This window comes from Phallusia mammillata, chromosome 8 (genome assembly GCF_965637545.1).
Source record: "Phallusia mammillata chromosome 8, kaPhaMamm4.hap1.1, whole genome shotgun sequence".
Taxonomy (NCBI): Eukaryota; Metazoa; Chordata; class Ascidiacea; order Phlebobranchia; family Ascidiidae; genus Phallusia; species Phallusia mammillata.
The window spans coordinates 11976078-11990225 of NC_137259.1; the positions used below are offsets into that span (position 1 = coordinate 11976078).

General features: G+C 35.4%; 3 protein-coding genes across 5 annotated transcripts; all 3 read right to left on the reverse strand.

The window, feature by feature from the left end:
• Positions 1-150: 150 nt before the first annotated feature.
• Positions 151-3753, reverse strand: LOC145205695 (flavin-containing monooxygenase 5-like). The gene is made up of 12 exons (XM_080078436.1): positions 3471-3753; positions 3226-3397; positions 3076-3159; positions 2897-3012; positions 2692-2834; positions 2546-2631; positions 2300-2426; positions 2024-2212; positions 1811-1961; positions 1651-1754; positions 1327-1425; positions 151-646 (listed from the first exon to the last, which is right to left on the reverse strand). Exons 1-12 carry the CDS (start codon positions 3583-3585, stop codon positions 431-433), a joined length of 1602 nt encoding a protein of 533 aa, XP_079934562.1. The 5' UTR covers positions 3586-3753; the 3' UTR covers positions 151-430.
• Positions 3754-3857: 104 nt separating this feature from the next.
• On the reverse strand, positions 3858-8264 carry LOC145205694 (flavin-containing monooxygenase 5-like). Its single transcript, XM_080078435.1, has 12 exons — positions 8089-8264; positions 7858-8029; positions 7408-7491; positions 6944-7059; positions 6744-6886; positions 6477-6562; positions 6289-6415; positions 6034-6222; positions 5492-5642; positions 5295-5398; positions 4481-4579; positions 3858-4422 (listed from the first exon to the last, which is right to left on the reverse strand). The coding sequence occupies exons 1-12, from the start codon at positions 8201-8203 to the stop codon at positions 4207-4209; spliced, it is 1602 nt and encodes a 533-aa protein (XP_079934561.1). The 5' UTR covers positions 8204-8264; the 3' UTR covers positions 3858-4206.
• Positions 8265-9225: 961 nt separating this feature from the next.
• LOC145205090 (uncharacterized) lies at positions 9226-14147 on the reverse strand. Of its 3 annotated transcripts, none has more exons than XM_080077740.1 (14): positions 13952-14147; positions 13752-13838; positions 13476-13574; positions 12923-13034; positions 12268-12377; positions 12009-12154; positions 11736-11880; positions 11545-11679; positions 11039-11214; positions 10835-10939; positions 10551-10719; positions 10337-10487; positions 10126-10239; positions 9226-9750 (listed from the first exon to the last, which is right to left on the reverse strand). In XM_080077740.1, exons 1-14 carry the CDS (start codon positions 14075-14077, stop codon positions 9665-9667), a joined length of 1761 nt encoding a protein of 586 aa, XP_079933866.1. In that variant the 5' UTR covers positions 14078-14147; the 3' UTR covers positions 9226-9664. The 3 variants fall into 3 exon arrangements, with proteins under 3 accessions (XP_079933866.1, XP_079933865.1, XP_079933864.1); XM_080077739.1 differs by having other exon boundaries at positions 11736-11856; positions 12923-13091; XM_080077738.1 differs by having other exon boundaries at positions 12923-13091.
• Position 14148: the final 1 nt, after the last annotated feature.

Genomic DNA, 14148 nt, shown 5'->3' on the forward strand with positions numbered 1-14148 from the left:
GGAAAACACCTATTTTAGGGGGCTAGCGAGATAAATACTGGGGTTATCAACAAAAACAAAGTGGGATACACATCTGCATAACTACATCTACCATCTGTGTAAATTTCATCCAAATTCATCCAACATTTGATGGAAAAACGAGTCGGACAAACTTCGGGAAAAAATACCCATTTTAGGGGGCTAGCGGGGTAAATACTGGGGTTATCAACAAAAACAAAGTGGGATGCACATCTACATAACTACATCTACCAACTGTGTAAATTTCATCCAAATCCATCAAGGATTTGATGGAAAAACGAGTCGGACAAACTTTGGGTAGAAGAAAAAAAAAGAAAAAAAAAAGAAAACAAACAAACATTTTGAGTAAAATCAATATGTGTCCCCTTCAGGGAAGGGGACCCATAATTACCAATCTCTATTTAAAATCACTTTAAAATAGGTTGTACAAAATGAGACAAATTATAAGAACATAGAAAGCTTGCTTCATCCAAGCAAACTGTGAAGGTTTAGCTCTTGTCACACTTGGTCTGCTTTGCAAGGGAAATCGAATGCGATCCATTTGAGTCATGATCATTTCTCTGGCTTTTGGCCATTTTCCAGGTCCTGTCAGGCGGTACTGATACGGAGATGCGATTTCAAATACAACCTGAAAAATTTTGTTACTGTAGTAGTCAGGACATTCATTGTATTTATTCTAGCAGGGGCCTCCAACCCCTGGAACAAAAGGTAATTCTTCATGGCATGCTTTTAATTTCTGAGTTCACATTCAAGCACTTTTGATAGAATTTAAACCTATTACATTTTTATCAGGTTTTTTTAAGGTTTGGTTTGGGTGACCGCTAAGTAGTTTTAAGAGACCGCAAGTGTTTCATTTAAATACCAAAAAATAGCAAATACCAAATTTTGGGAAACCGCTGGAGAAATTTGGGGGACCATTTCGGTCCCCCAAAACACCTTAAAAAAACACTGTCTCTGATTACTGGCTAACTCATATGGTACTTTTAGTCATTTACTGTTTTGACCAGTGATTTTCAAACGCGGCTCGCAGGGCCGCATGCAGCTCCCAACTACTTATTTTGCGGCTCCCACCAGACCTCAGAAAACCACCAAAGATTGCTATTTTAGCTTTTAAAGTAATAACGTTTAGTGATTTCTCAAGGTTTTGTTTTTAGGGGCTCCCTACTCACTTAAAAAACTACCATTTGGCACCGACAATAAAAAGTTTGACAACCACTGGTTTTAAAGGTAAATTGTCATACAAAGGATTGATGTCCCCTGTTTTGGGATACAGAAATGGTGGTATTGTTCTATAGTCGAATCATTTACCTTGTGAGCCAGGGCTGGGTCAGTAAAGAACATCTTTATTATGTTTGGTTTCACTCCAATTTTTTCAGCAATTTCATCCATGTACTCTACATAATCCACCTGAGATTTCAAATACAACATTGTGAAATAGTACATATGTGCTCACTTCAGTGTCACGAAGTAAAAAAAAATCCCAGCAAAACAGAACAATCATGATAAGTTGTAATAAAAATATGACATCAGAAAAAATTATATCAATGACAACTTACCTAAAACACACAAATGTACTCTAAGAATGTACATTCGTTAACAGAATCCTATTAAATTTTAACACACATTTTTTACCTGAACTGTGTGGCGAGGTGAATCATAATATCGCTTCCGAATTTCAAACAAATTTTTGTCAATGTCTGAATGCATTTCTTCTTTTGGTGGAAGTTTTGTCAAACCTATGAGAAACAGACCAAGTCTAAGTAATTTATGATTACACATTTTTATTATCTACCTTTAAAGACCCGGGTAATCCAACGGCATTGCAACTCTGAAATGGGATTAATTGCCCCCCAAGGTTGAATGCCACCAATAATAGCTAGAGTTGGCTTTTTTATATTAGGTGGCCACATAAATTTGTACAGCCTTGTACTATTTTTTTCAACCTACAATAACAAACAATTAATTTTTTTTAAATGGTTTGTTTAAAGGGGCTGTCTGCTGTTACCTTGACAATTGAGTCATCCAAGAAAGGATAGGAAAAACTGTAGCCAGTTGCAAATATTACAACATCAACATCTTGATACTCTCCATCTTCAAAAATTACACCGTTTTCTGTGAAGCTTTGAATGTTACCTTTTACTTTCAAGGTGCCACTAAGCACTCTGTTTGGCAAATCATCATTAACATTCGGATGCTTAAACAGAAACAAGGAAAATTTTTAGGAAACAGTAATATTTTACTTTTGGTTAAAACCTTCTGAAAGTTATTCACTATTGCATACCTGGCTTAAAACTCGGTGCTTGGGTCGTAAGGCATAGAGCTCATGATTAAACCTGTTACTTATTTCTTTCTCAACTATGGAGTTAATAAAACTTTCTGGAAAAACAAGTCTTTGGTATTTTACCAATCTGTAATGCAAAAAATATAAAAAATCAAAGATAAGGGTCTATCTCATTTTTCAATATTTACACAATACTAGAGTGAAAAAATATGTGTAAATAATTTTTTTTTTCAAATTTATTATCACCTTTTGGTTTTATTGACATCAACAGGCATTCCACCCTCATCCACTCTAAAAAATACCCATGAGCCACTTCTTGTACTTAAAAATGCCTGCAAAAAGCTTGTAACATAACACCCTCATTCCAGGTTATTATTAAAAAGGTACCAAACCTGATCAGCCACTCTGCTAAGTTCAACAGAAATGTCTCCACCAGAATTTCCAATTCCCACAACAACTACTTTCTTTCCCTCAAATCCATGACTTGTGCGATATGAATGACTGTGCATGTATTTGCCCTTAAATTTGTCAATACCTAGAAGGACAAAAAAAATTAATACCATGTAGCTATATGTTTTCAAAAATCAAAGCAAAGACCTGGAAATGACTCAAGTGGCAGATTAGGAACAGCATGGTGACCAACAGCAACTATTATTCCATCAAATACTTCACTGGTTTCAACTTCAGTTTTGATGTTTTTGGTTGTGACACACCTTACAAGATAATGTTATTGGTGTTGAGCCTTACCTGATTGTATCTTCGAAAGCATTACTTACCATTTTCCAGTTTGTTCATGATCATCTGTTTGCTTGCAAGATAAAACTTTTGTGTGAAACTCAATATGTTTCTCCAACCCAAATCTAACAACAACAAAATAAATGTAGACAGGGCGCAATAAGAAAAAAACACTAAAACAAAAACCATACTCTTTGCTGAACATTCGAAAGTATTCGACAATTCTGGCATTGTGCATAAAGTTTGGAAAGTGCTTGGGAATGGGAAAAGTTGAAAAACACATTAATTCCTTGCTTGTATTAATAATAGTTGACTTGTAGACACAAGCTTCGTCTTTTTCTCTCTCTTCATATCTCCACAACCCTTTAAACAACGAAAATACATTTAAACATGCTGCATACATTTTTTATATCATTTTTATGTGTTAAACTTTCACCTCCAATATCATTGCTCAACTCATAACAAACTGGTTCCAAACCATCCTCAAGACAAATCTTGATTGCAGCTAGTCCACTTGCCCCTGCACCTATTATGCAAACCCTTTTTGCCATTAATATGGAACAGGCTTTCTTACAGAAAACTTTTTAGAGGTGACACTGAACCAAGTGTTTGTCCCACACACTTTGAGGCGACTAGTGCACGAAGTTATGTTGACATACATAATGTGCTGAGCATAAAAGCTTTGGTTGATAGTTAAACATTTCCTTTTTTTCTTTGGTCAACATTGAGAAGGTTTTCTGAATGCTAGGCAAAACAAACAACAAAAAAGTAAAACCAAAATGTTGCATGCTTCATATCTAAAATAAAAATCTTATTGTCCACTATACAAAACAGGTAGTTTTTTGTTATTATACTTAAACTTTTTCTAATAATTTAATGTTTTGCATTGTGATTTGACTTTATAAACACCATATTGATAACAGGTATGTAAAAATCAACAAAGCAAACACAGTTGTTTTAATTTTTCTATCTTTAGTTGGATCTTTTTAATCACTCAACAACAAAAATGTTTACAGTGAATTAGTGGAGATAAAATATGAGGAGATAGGTGCAGCATTGTTAAATGGTAGTGCAAAATACATAGAGAAACATGATAATGGCACAAATAACATTCACTCATTATTGGCAACAATTAACAGATTCAACATTAAGTAGACCTTCACATCAATACATTAAAAGAGTTTGTAAAAGATTACACCAAGAATGAGAATAAAGACAACTTGTTTAATCCAAGCAAACTGGGAAGGTTCAGCTCTTGTCACACTTGGCCTGCTCTGTAAAGGAAATTTAATACGTTCCATTTGGGTCATGATCATTTCTCTAGCTTTTGGCCATTTTCCAGGTCCTGAAAGACGATATTGATATGGAGATGCAACTTCAAACAGCACCTGTCCAAGCATATAGTTCTAAAAACAGTAGGTACAATAATCACATGCCAATACAAACCTTGCTTGCCAAAGCTGGATCTGTTAAAAATAGTTTTAGTATGTTTGGTTTGACTCCTATCTGTTCTGCAACTTCATCCATATAATCAACATGATCCACCTGAAAAGTATAAAAGCTTGCTAAATAGAGTATGCCAAACTCCGAAACAGCCCAGGTATTGTTTTGTCTTTTGTACCACAAATTAAATTGCTGCTTTTTTACTGTATTTAATGAACTGAATAATTAACTTCAAAATGTAATAATGCAAAAAATATATCAAATATAATAATTCAACAAATTATCTCCTAAACATCAACTAGGCATATTCGTTGATAAATACATTTTCTATTAAACTTTTCCCAAGTATGTTTCTAAGTAAAGAAATGTATGTCTAAAAAAGTGGTTCTCTACCTTTTGTGGACCGTAGCCCCTTAAAAGTAACTTTTGGACCTCAAGTAACCCTGGAGGACCTGCAGCCCCCTTAAAAAATGTAAATTGCAATCTCATGTTGGAATTCGGTACTAATTTTGACTTTAAACAGGTCAAATAGAATAAACAAGAATCTGTAATCATAAAAACTCAATATAGACAAATAGTATGTGAAATAGTTGATTAAATTAGGGAATAAAGTTAAAAAGGAAATGGATTTTAGTGGGTGTTTCTAGTGAATCTACACCCTGGGCCCCCGGAACACAGCTCATGGCCTGTCTGGGTGGCCATGGGCCCTGGTTGAAAACCACTGGTCTAAAAACCTAAGGCAATATTGTGTTTTAACAAAGCAAGCTCCTTACATAATCAATCATATATTAGAAACTATTTTTAAATGTATTTTTACCTGGACAGTATGACGGGGTGAATCATAATACCGTCTTTTCATTTCAGATAACTTTTTGTCAATGTCAGCGTTCATTTCTACTTGTGAAGGAAGTTTTACCAGACCTTACAAAAAAAATATAAAAAAATATTTTGGTATTAATAATAAATACACAGATATGATTTTGGCAATTTTGTCCAATTGTTGTTTAGTTTTACCTTTAAACACTTGTGTTGCCCAGCGACACTGCAATTCGGAAAGAGGGATAGTGGCACCTAAGGGTTGAACTGCACCAATAATGGCTAATGAAGACTTTTTAACATTGGGTGGCCACATGTATTTGTAAAGTTTTGTTCTATTTTGGTTCACCTGCAAACAAATGTTAACCAGTTACAGAAAGGTAAACTAACTTAATAATTTAGTGAAACTCTGTGCTATTATCACCCATGGATACAGACATTTTTTTATCTAAAACACAAACAATCCACACCATCTAAAACAAAAACAAAAATTTTTTTTTACAAAATGTGTGTCCTCTAAATAAACAAACCTCGTTGCTTATATGCAAGCACATGAGGACAAAGGAATGCAACAAGTAAATATAAGTTTTAGGTGATAAACTGGCAATGCTGGGTGGTTTGAAACGTTCACTTTTTAGATTGTGGCATACAAAATGCCACAAACATTTCACTACAAAATAAAAAAGAGGGCAAAAAGAATTGTTTGTACAGAAATAAGTTCATTAATTTATTTATAGTACCTTAACAACTGATTCATTCAGAAATGGATAAGCAAAATTAAAACCAGTCGCAAATATGACAATGTCAACATCTTCATATTCTCCATCTTCAAAATACACTCCTTTTTCAGTAAAGCTTGTAACATTTCCTTTGATTTTTAGAGTACCACTTAATACTCTGTTGGGCAAATCATCATTTACCATCGGATGCTAGTTAAAAAAAGCAATGTATAATCATGCTGACAAGTTTTTTTTATGTTTGCATTTTATCTATACCTGGCTAAACACCCTGTGTTTAGGTCTTAATCCATACAGTTCATGGTCAAATTTTGCATTTGCTATTGCTTCACCAAGTGTATTAACCAAACTGCTGGGCAATAATCCGTCAATAATTTTTCCCAATCTACCAACAACAAAATACTCATCACTTTCCCAACCTGAATTTGTTTCGAATCGCCATATACCTTGTAGTTATATTGACATCCACAGGCATTCCACCCTTATCTACTCTGTAGAAAACCCAAGCTCCACTTCTTGTACTTAAATATGTCTGTAAACAGGAATGTATACTTATTTAGAGTCCTAGTTGCTGTGTTGAGCATTATCACTCCCATTGCTTTGCGGAACTGATTGTTCAGTGTAAAAAATATATTTTACAGTAGATTACAGTTTTGGTACAAGAAATATTAGTTTCATTGAAGAGGTAGACAACTTTGGCAAGTCTTGCGCACCTGGTCAGCTATCCTGCTTAGATCAACTGCAATGTCTCCACCAGAATTTCCAATTCCAACAACAACAACCTTTTTGCCCTCAAAACCATCATGGTTTCGATATAAATGACTGTGCATATACTTGCCTTTAAACTTTTCAATTCCTAAGCAGAAAAAAAATCTTGCATCAGACAGTTTGGACATTTTAAAACATGAAAAACCTGGAAATGAGTCCAGCGGCAGGTTAGGGATTGCATGGTGACCTACTGCAACCATTATACCATCAAATACTTCACTTTTCTCAACTCCTGTTTTGGTGTTTTGTGTCTTTACACACCTTTAAAACAGCCAAATGCTAATAGAAAGTAAGCTTGTTATAATTCCTACTGATAACAGACCGGTGCATTTGGTTTGTAAACTTTACAAATTATGTATGGTCAAAAAAGGTGACAACCCAAATTTATATGCAGGAACAGTTTTTGCTAAGAGTAAGAAGTATTCAAACCTGTTTGGTATGTTGTTCGGTCAATAAAGCATAAATTAAAATGTACCAATGGGCAAATTAACCTGAAGTTTCCTTGTGCTATTTAATGTTACACAATGATTGTACACAAATAGTTGGGCAACACATAGTTTGCTCTACTCAAGACAGAGAAATGGCAGTCTATTTGCAATTCTTACTTACCATCTGCCAGTGTCTTTATGATCATCTGTCTCCGTACAAGATAAAACTTTTGTGTGAAACTTGATGTGTTTTTCCAAATCAAATCTGCAAATTTACAAACAACAGTGCAAAACAAACAAACAATATACAGTATTGGTTTGAGATAAAAAAATGTACTTACACCAAACATTAAGCAACGCTCACTATATTTTTAATAGTCTGCATACATGACTGATTCACTTTTTGAAAATAAATAGGGAGCATAAATTTTAATAAACAAGGCCTAATAGTTTCACAACTGGTCAGGTCACAAAAAAAAATTAAACAATAATTTTATTGTAAAAGACAAAAAATGCACAACACAGTGTATAATTATATACAAAACTAGATTCAATTAAATCAAACTAATGCTTAAATACACTATTTTCCTATTTTTTCACATGTTTTGTAGGACATAAACAAATACCCAACTCATTACAAAACATCCGGTAGTATTCCATGACTTTAGTGTGGTGCATGTAATTTGGAAATTCTTTGGGAATTGGAAATGTTGAAAAGCACATAATCTCTTTGCTTGTGTTTATAATCGTTGATTTGTAAACACACGCTCCTGTCCGTTCACCTTCTTCATATCTCCATAACCCTTTAATGTTATTTGAAAATAAATATCATGCATATTGATTTGCAAATCAAAAAACCTACCGCCAATATCATTGTTCATTTCAAAGCAAAACGGTTCCAAACCATCCTCAAGACAAACTTTAATTGCAGCCAGTCCACTTGCCCCTGCACCAATTATGCAAACCCTTTTAGCCATTGTTGTGTTATATTTGTGCCTTATAACTTCAATATGCCTTTACGTCCTATACACAAACCACTAAAATATAGAAAGAGATAAGATAAACAACGGCTCTGACCATGCACTCTCGGAGAAACTTTTCCATGTGGCAAAGGACAGGCAGTTTACAAACAGGGGATTTTTTTTACTTTGTGCGAAGTTTGTAAACAAGTCGATGATTACGTCACATTTTTTCGAATAATTTCTTCCAGTGCAAAAATCAAGCCACGTCGCCTGGTGGATTTACTTAAGAGTATGACATTTGGATTACATTCTTTAGCGTATGGCAAAACGACATTAAAATACTTTTTCATAGGTTTTGTTCGAAGTATCGCGAAAAATGTTTTTAATTGTGATGGGTCGGTACTAAAGCTACATACCGCTTTATAATACGCTGTAGCTGCAGCAAGTTTAATATATTGTTTTGCGATCCATATTTCCGACGTTTCAACGTTGCGCAGTTATTTCCGACTTTGTGAATTGTGTCGCTATGTGTTCTTTCACTAAGCAAAATAAACTATTTTGTTTTCCGACTGCGGCCATTTGATTATTTGGTTGACCAAACACTGCGCAAACATGATGAAATGCGGTCCCTATCACGATACTCAGACCAACACGCTACAAGAAGCACTATTGCACCGAGGTTTAGCCTACTGCCTCGTCAAACCTGTTATAAGCCTACTCTTGTTTTGTCAGTTCGTTGTCAACATTATTAGGTGATGTTTAACTTGTAGCCATCGACACCAGAAAATGATGGATAGGATGATGGAGTCCCTGATGGACTAATACCCCAAACCGAAACGCCTTGAAAACAGCTCATGAATTTCAACTAATCTGTGTCATGATGACTGCATAAACAGTTTGGTTAACTTGCATGTGCAGGACATTGGTTGGTTTATTAAAGCCGAAATAATGCCTGGCTAAAATCATCGCGAAAAAGCTTGCCGGCGTTTGTAATTGTAACTGTGACCAGTTTAGACAAGATATAGTCAAAATGCAACTACGTACACAAAAATGGTGTATTCGTGGCGCATAAAATAACAAAAGCATATCATAACAAAACTAAAGAACATGAGCAATTTATTGGTAAAATTAACCTAAACGCGTTATACTTTTAAGTCAATCCGAAAAGTGATAGGCACTTGATTGTGCGTGCAGACTGCAGAGCATTGTAAAATATAAAACAAATAATGAAAAGAGAACTTCTGCTAAATATCCAGATAAGCATTTTCAAAACTAGCCCACTTCACATTTAATGTCAGGTTGATCTATAACAAAAACACAGGCTGTATGCTCATCATATGAGTTGCTGCTTTCGGTTTGGCCAAGTGCACACAATACAAAACAGTGGTCAAGCATTAGGCAAATAAGGTTCAGCGCATCATCGTCATTTGCCTGGCATTGGTCGCCGAACCCGTGGCGTACAAACTGAAACGTTCATCAAACTTTTTTGCCCGGTATCATTCCGCCAAAGTTGAATTTTCCTTCAGGAAATTGGAATATTAGCGCTGGGAAACCAGGAGCACCTGAAATGCACAGCGGATATAACAATAAGCAATGCTGATCGCGGTTTCAACACAATTATACGCCTATAAGCCAACGTGATTAGTAAAAGCACTTATTTTAAAATTATGCTCACAGTTGTCTAAACCTGCATCCTAACTTTTGACAGATTAAGGTTTAGGACAGGGGTTCCGAAGTTTATTTATTTTTTTATCATAAACTTTAGACTGTTCCGCGCTCTCCATGTGGTGTATATGGGGGTAACCAAACGCATTTTTTTACTATGTCTTTCTACTCGTCTACAGTTATGTCTCGTACACGAAGCTTACAATGTTTTGTACACCTATTCCATGACTATCCTCATGACCTCTTTGTGACTCCATAAATTGATTGCTTACCTTTTCCTACAACATGTAAAACGCTATCATGCCGTTTAATTCCTCGAGCCAAGCGATCGGTTAAAACCGTTTGCGTCCACGACGAAAGTGAAGAACCAAGGAACAGCGTGGATTCTGCGATTCAAGGTACATGATTCAGTTAAATAAGTATACAATACATCGGGGTTATGCAGTAGCGCATCTTTTCTGCCTTCTTGTTTTCATCACTTACTAAAACACACTTCCTGCTCTATAAACGATCCTTTGTAGTTGTTGGTCAGAAATCCTTCGCCCTCTGTCTTTTTTGCGTATTGTATAATGTCGTCGCTATAGTAGAAGTTTCCAGGAAAGCTCTCGTTCATGAGTCTAATCAGATCTATATTCTAACAATAAAGCATGTGTTTAAATTCAACGCACTTTGACACAGCAGTGTCGATAAAGCTCACATTTGGGGGACTTGCGAGGAAAAGTTGTTTTAGACTGTAGTCGGCCATCTTGTCCTTTATTGCTTGGATAAAGTTGTTTCTTATTTCATCATCATAAGTTAGACCCATTGTAAGACGGCAAATTTCTTTGTTACGTTCTCGGGCTCCTTTCGGCCTCGAAGGTTTACACCTTTAACGACATTTTTTTGTTAAATTTTCACAAACGATTACCAGGTCCAGGACTATAACATTATACAAGCACATTTTGTTAGTAGTGTTGTTTCGATTAAGATTGATTAACTCACATATCAAGCCAGTCGGACTCGTATCTCCAATGAACAGCCATATAGGGTTGTCCACCCATCACGTTTTCAATAAAGTTTGCAGCAAATTTTCGACATGGTAAGGGTCTGTAACATCACGTAAGATTACAAAATGCAGATTATTAAAATGTGATCAATATTTACTTTCTACAGTTTTACCAATATCATTTCATATATGTTAAGCACCTCATGAAAGACTTTGCTATCCTAGAAAACGTTGCAAGCCATCTATCCTGACTTGGTAGACATTTCTTTCCATAAATAATGCCCATACATTTATATTCGTCCGGCCCAACCACTCCTGGACTTAAATCGTTGGGAACAAGTTCTTCATATGTAGCGATACTAATCTCCTTATCAACCTTAAATCAAAAAGGTTTGCTGGTTAAACGGAAATAATTGTTCAGTAATTTTTGCACTGATTTTTGTTAAGTTTGTAATTTTTTTTAACTCTACATTCCTTAATAACTTAATTGAATGCAATTCTGTAAATCAGCGCGATTAATGTTTACTGCTATATAAAGCTTCCTGAGAGCGTGGTATCTCATGAGAAAATCGCTTAGTGCACAATAAACAAACCTGTACGCCATATATTAAGCAGCATAGGCTACGCTGTGTACAAAAGTATTAGTGTAAATAGTTTGTGACTGATGTCTGATATCATGTTTGTATCAATGTCAAATAAACTATACCTTTAAATCAGCAGCTCTTTGAAAATGTTGAATTCCATCAAGGCGTTTTGGATCCAACTGCCCGCATTTTACTAATAGATTTAAGTGTCCTTTACAGTCTTTGCGAAAGTCTTTCATTGAGCTTACTCCCATAACCTTGACAATCGTTAAATTAAGACACCATATCCATTATCGTTTGAATCTTAACCCACCTTTTTCAACGTTCCTGGGTCTATTGTGTCTGTTGGCGGCCACACGAGGTCCACTGTGTAGTTTTGATCAAAAATTGGAAGTACAAATGGATTTGATGCTGCATCACCCATGCGAGGATGTCTTGTAAATTTATTAATATGTTTGCTTAGGAAGGTGTACATAAAACATTTTAGTTGTATTGCTGTAGTGCTTATTTCTTTTTTTTTCACTTTTTGAAGAACATTATGTTGAAACACAGGGTAAATTTAATCTATAAACTTTAATTGTCTTACCTGTGAAAAACTGGAACAACAGCAGTTCTGCCCATCTCATAGGCAGTTACCGCTCCTTGCCTGAACAGTCGGAAGAGATTGTTTGGTCCCATGTCAAAGTAGAGCATAGGTAGAACGTATCCTGACGATTTTAACTGTGGTTCAGGCTGTGTAAAGGAGAATATACAGTTGATTCACAAAAAAACTGGAGCTTGAAACAGTTACATTTAGAATTTCTTTCCCAAAACTAACCAAATATAACCAGCTAAATGCAACTTACAATGTTCAATTCATCAAAGTTTGTGTTCACTCCTAGATCAGGGGATGATTTTCCCGACAACGGCCGCAATCCAGCGTTGTTTGCTACTGCTACTTTGCGCTTTGGTTTTTCTAAAAAAATAACAAAATAATTTTCGTAATATTATTAATCTTCGGATTCTGGACAGAGATTCAATAGACTTCCACCTGTTTCGACAATAGCCTGTTAAAAGCGTAGGCAAACGGAAAAATTGTTTGTTTGTTTTGCAAACCTTTGTGGGATTACCATAAGGAATGACATATAGCGCGGTTTTAACAAAAGTATCATTCAAAAACATAAAACGCAGACTTTTATTCTGCAAAAAAAAATATATAATAAAAAATAATTTGGCATTTAAAGTTAGAAATTTTTTTTGCAAACCGAAAATGTTGTGTTGTAAGCAAAACGAAATATGTAAAATAAAAGTTGTTAAATGTCCGCAAAGGAAACTTTTCAACTTGCGTGATGCCTTGCCGCGTGCCCAAGGCCTAAAATACGGTCGATGCAATTTGCTCCGTCTGATATTTCTGTATCGTTTCGCTAAAAAGGGATAAGTTAAAGACCAAAGAAATTTTGTTTGGAGTTATTATTTTCTAGAGAATACCAACTTGCAAACGGTGCATGTGAATCATCTTACCTGCTTTCACTTCCGGTTTAGGTACTTTTCTTTCAGTTGGTTTTGCCCGAGTAACCGGTGATTGCTTCGGTTGTTCGACAACTTTTCTTTCTGTGACTTGTGGCTCTTCAACCTGATTAAAAGTTTTGTATGAAATTGTTTGTTGCCTTTCCATGCCTAATTCTAAAATCTGTTGAACAAGGAAAACATTTTTACTAGAGCAGTGGTTTTTAACCTTTTTATGACTGTTGCCCTGACTGAGTTTATCTGCTTCCTTTTCAAAAACTTTCTTTATTGTGACGTCACAGAAAGATGACGCCACAAACCAAAAAATGATAGTCTAATAACCTTCAGAAAAGCGTCAAATTGCCTCATTGTGGGTAATTACCTACAGGTTCAGTACCACTGTATTAGAGCAAGTCTTTTTTACACTACCGGACGATTTAATTTAAAGTTTTTAAATACTCTAAAAAAGTATATTCCGATACTATAAAAAAGTGACAACATTTTGGTCTGTTGACAAATTGGGCGAGTTGTACCATTTAGGTAAATGTTTGCTAAAGACGTTACTTACTTGAGCTGCGGCTTGTGGTTGGACTTTATTTGCAAAGTTATCTGGCCTTTGCATGACTTGAGCTTGTACTTGTGCTTGTTCTCGTTTTGCCAGTAAAAGCTGAAAAACGGCAAGTGATCATTGCAAACATGCATTGCAAAACGAGTTGGGTTCAAAATAGTGCCAACAGCAAAAGTCGAAAAATTTGAATAAAATTCTTGTTTCAAAATTTAAAAAAATATTTCGCTGCTTATTTTTGGTATTTTAGTACACATCTTTAAATGGTTGTTTTCTAACCTGTTGTTGAAGATCTTGAAGCTCGTTAGCTGGGACTGCAATTTCTTCTATTTCTCCGTTAGCTTGCGGAAGGCGAACTTGAACATTCTGCAAAAACAATCCTGAATTATATGCATATTTTAATAATTTCTACATCCTTATGTGATCAGTCATCAGCAAGTGACCCTATCTTTTGACCTCGGCACATCACTGGTACTTACACGAGTGACGTCATTCTTGTCCATCGTGTGTGATTCCAATACTTCAAGCATCAGATACACGACAGCCACTGCTCCAATGAGCTCTAAAGAACGCTTAACAAACTTCTTGTTAAGACGCATCCGCATCTTGATTGGAAAAAAACCCAGACCCAACTAACACCTAAACTAAAATCCGCTGTTAAAATACATAGTAGATC

Coding starts and splice junctions, on each gene's coding strand:
- LOC145205695 (XM_080078436.1), bottom strand. CDS start 3,585: ATGGCAAAAAGGGTTTGCATAATAGGTGCAGGGGCAAGTGGACTAGCT. Junction 3,013..3,075: donor CATGAACAAACTGGAAAATG/GTAAGTAATGCT, acceptor TTATCTTGTAAG/GTGTGTCACAACCAAAAACA. Junction 2,427..2,545: donor GATGTCAATAAAACCAAAAG/GTGATAATAAAT, acceptor TTTGCATTACAG/ATTGGTAAAATACCAAAGAC.
- LOC145205694 (XM_080078435.1), bottom strand. CDS start 8,203: ATGGCTAAAAGGGTTTGCATAATTGGTGCAGGGGCAAGTGGACTGGCT. Junction 6,416..6,476: donor GATGTCAATATAACTACAAG/GTATATGGCGAT, acceptor TGTTGTTGGTAG/ATTGGGAAAAATTATTGACG. Junction 5,399..5,491: donor GGCAACACAAGTGTTTAAAG/GTAAAACTAAAC, acceptor TTTTTTTGTAAG/GTCTGGTAAAACTTCCTTCA.
- LOC145205090 (XM_080077738.1), bottom strand. CDS start 14,077: ATGCGGATGCGTCTTAACAAGAAGTTTGTTAAGCGTTCTTTAGAGCTC. Junction 13,575..13,751: donor TTCAAGATCTTCAACAACAG/GTTAGAAAACAA, acceptor GCCGTTTTTCAG/CTTTTACTGGCAAAACGAGA. Junction 11,881..12,008: donor GTTGTTCCAGTTTTTCACAG/GTAAGACAATTA, acceptor CACCTTCCTAAG/CAAACATATTAATAAATTTA.